Below are 1,182 nucleotides of genomic sequence, written 5' to 3'. Positions count from 1 at the left end.
ACTATTATTTACAGGAACACTTGCCACAATCCCCAGAGAACTACCAAACACTAATGGCCACTCATAATTCTTTTATCAAGTGTGATCTGCAACCCCTTGGGTGTCCTCCATTAGCCGGGCCAACCCAGACATAGTGATGGAGGGGCCCATTGAAGGAGGGGCTCCCTCAGAAACGGTGGAGGATGGCAGCGTCTGTGCTACACCATGTGTGGAAGGGGCATCTCTAAGGACGAAGTGATCTCTATGGACTGTGCGAACATGCCGATCCAAAGTAAACTTGTGATGTGCACGGTAGGGGCAGAAAGGGCAGTGGTGGGGGCGCTCTCCTGAATGAGTCGACAGGTGGTACTGGAGACGCTGTCGACGGTTGCGACCTGTGATGAGCTTGCCACACACAGAGCAGGCCAGCGCCTCGGCCTCACCCCCACCAAGCTTCCCGCTGCGACCCCCGCCCTGTAAAGAATGACACCATCTGAAGCCCTCTACCACTAAGGTCTGCAAAGGATGGAACCCCATCTGCTTATCAGACTGAGTCAAAAGAAAATGGGAGAAAAATATTATTATCCCCATCTCGCCACACTACTCAGTCAGAATAGGTTCAGGCCAATTTACATCTTCACATCTTGCTCATGCATGGCTGTTGGTGTGCGACATTTGGGTTTTAACTCAAAGACATACAATGTGGCTTTTTTTTTTTTCTTTTACTCCGGTTATTCTGCTATGAGAATTGACACTTGTGATTTAAATAATCAATGATTCCAAGTCTCTGTATTGGACGTCTGGATATTCCTTGCATTCCAGTTCTCCAGCTGCATCGCCTGAGAACTCTGCAAGTCTCTGTGCACGGTTCGAATGTGGCGATTGAGGTTGAACTTGAGGCTAGCACGGTGTGGGCAGTGTGGACATTGGAAAAGTCTCTCGCCAGTGTGGGTCAGCATATGGTACCTGAGTTTTTGCTTGCCATTAATGCCACTCACGCTCTTGCCACAGACGGGACACACCACTGGCGCCACCGCCTGCAACAGAGAGGGGAGCGTCCATCACTCCTGCACACCCACCACACAGAGAAGGGAACATCACTTGGGTCATTAAAAAAGAAAAGAAAAAATAAAAAGGGGGAAAAAAGAAGAAAAAGATGCAATATGATAGGCATCATGGTAATAGAAGATCAGCACACAATCT

At 48.8% G+C, this 1,182-nt stretch overlaps 2 protein-coding genes across 2 annotated transcripts in view; both read right to left on the bottom strand.

Moving 5' to 3' along the window:
• Window positions 1-1,176, bottom strand: LOC119590738 (zinc finger protein 628-like). Its single transcript, XM_037939430.1, has one exon. The coding sequence runs from the start codon at window positions 568-570 to the stop codon at window positions 76-78; it is 495 nt and encodes a 164-aa protein (XP_037795358.1). The 5' UTR covers window positions 571-1,176; the 3' UTR covers window positions 1-75.
• The window catches only part of LOC119590737 (broad-complex core protein isoforms 1/2/3/4/5-like), a gene marked incomplete at its 5' end in the record, with an annotated part of 63,013 nt that overhangs the window by 53,609 nt on the left and 8,222 nt on the right, over window positions 1-1,182 (bottom strand).

This window comes from Penaeus monodon, chromosome 27 (genome assembly GCF_015228065.2).
Source record: "Penaeus monodon isolate SGIC_2016 chromosome 27, NSTDA_Pmon_1, whole genome shotgun sequence".
Classification (NCBI taxonomy): Eukaryota; Metazoa; Arthropoda; class Malacostraca; order Decapoda; family Penaeidae; genus Penaeus; species Penaeus monodon.
The sequence above is the reverse complement of the archived record's forward strand: the minus strand, read 5'-3'. Positions and strand labels throughout refer to the sequence as shown.

Excerpts from the sequence above, each read along its gene's own strand:
- LOC119590738 (XM_037939430.1), bottom strand. The coding sequence starts at position 570 with ATGGGGATAATAATATTTTTCTCCCATTTTCTTTTGACTCAGTCTGAT.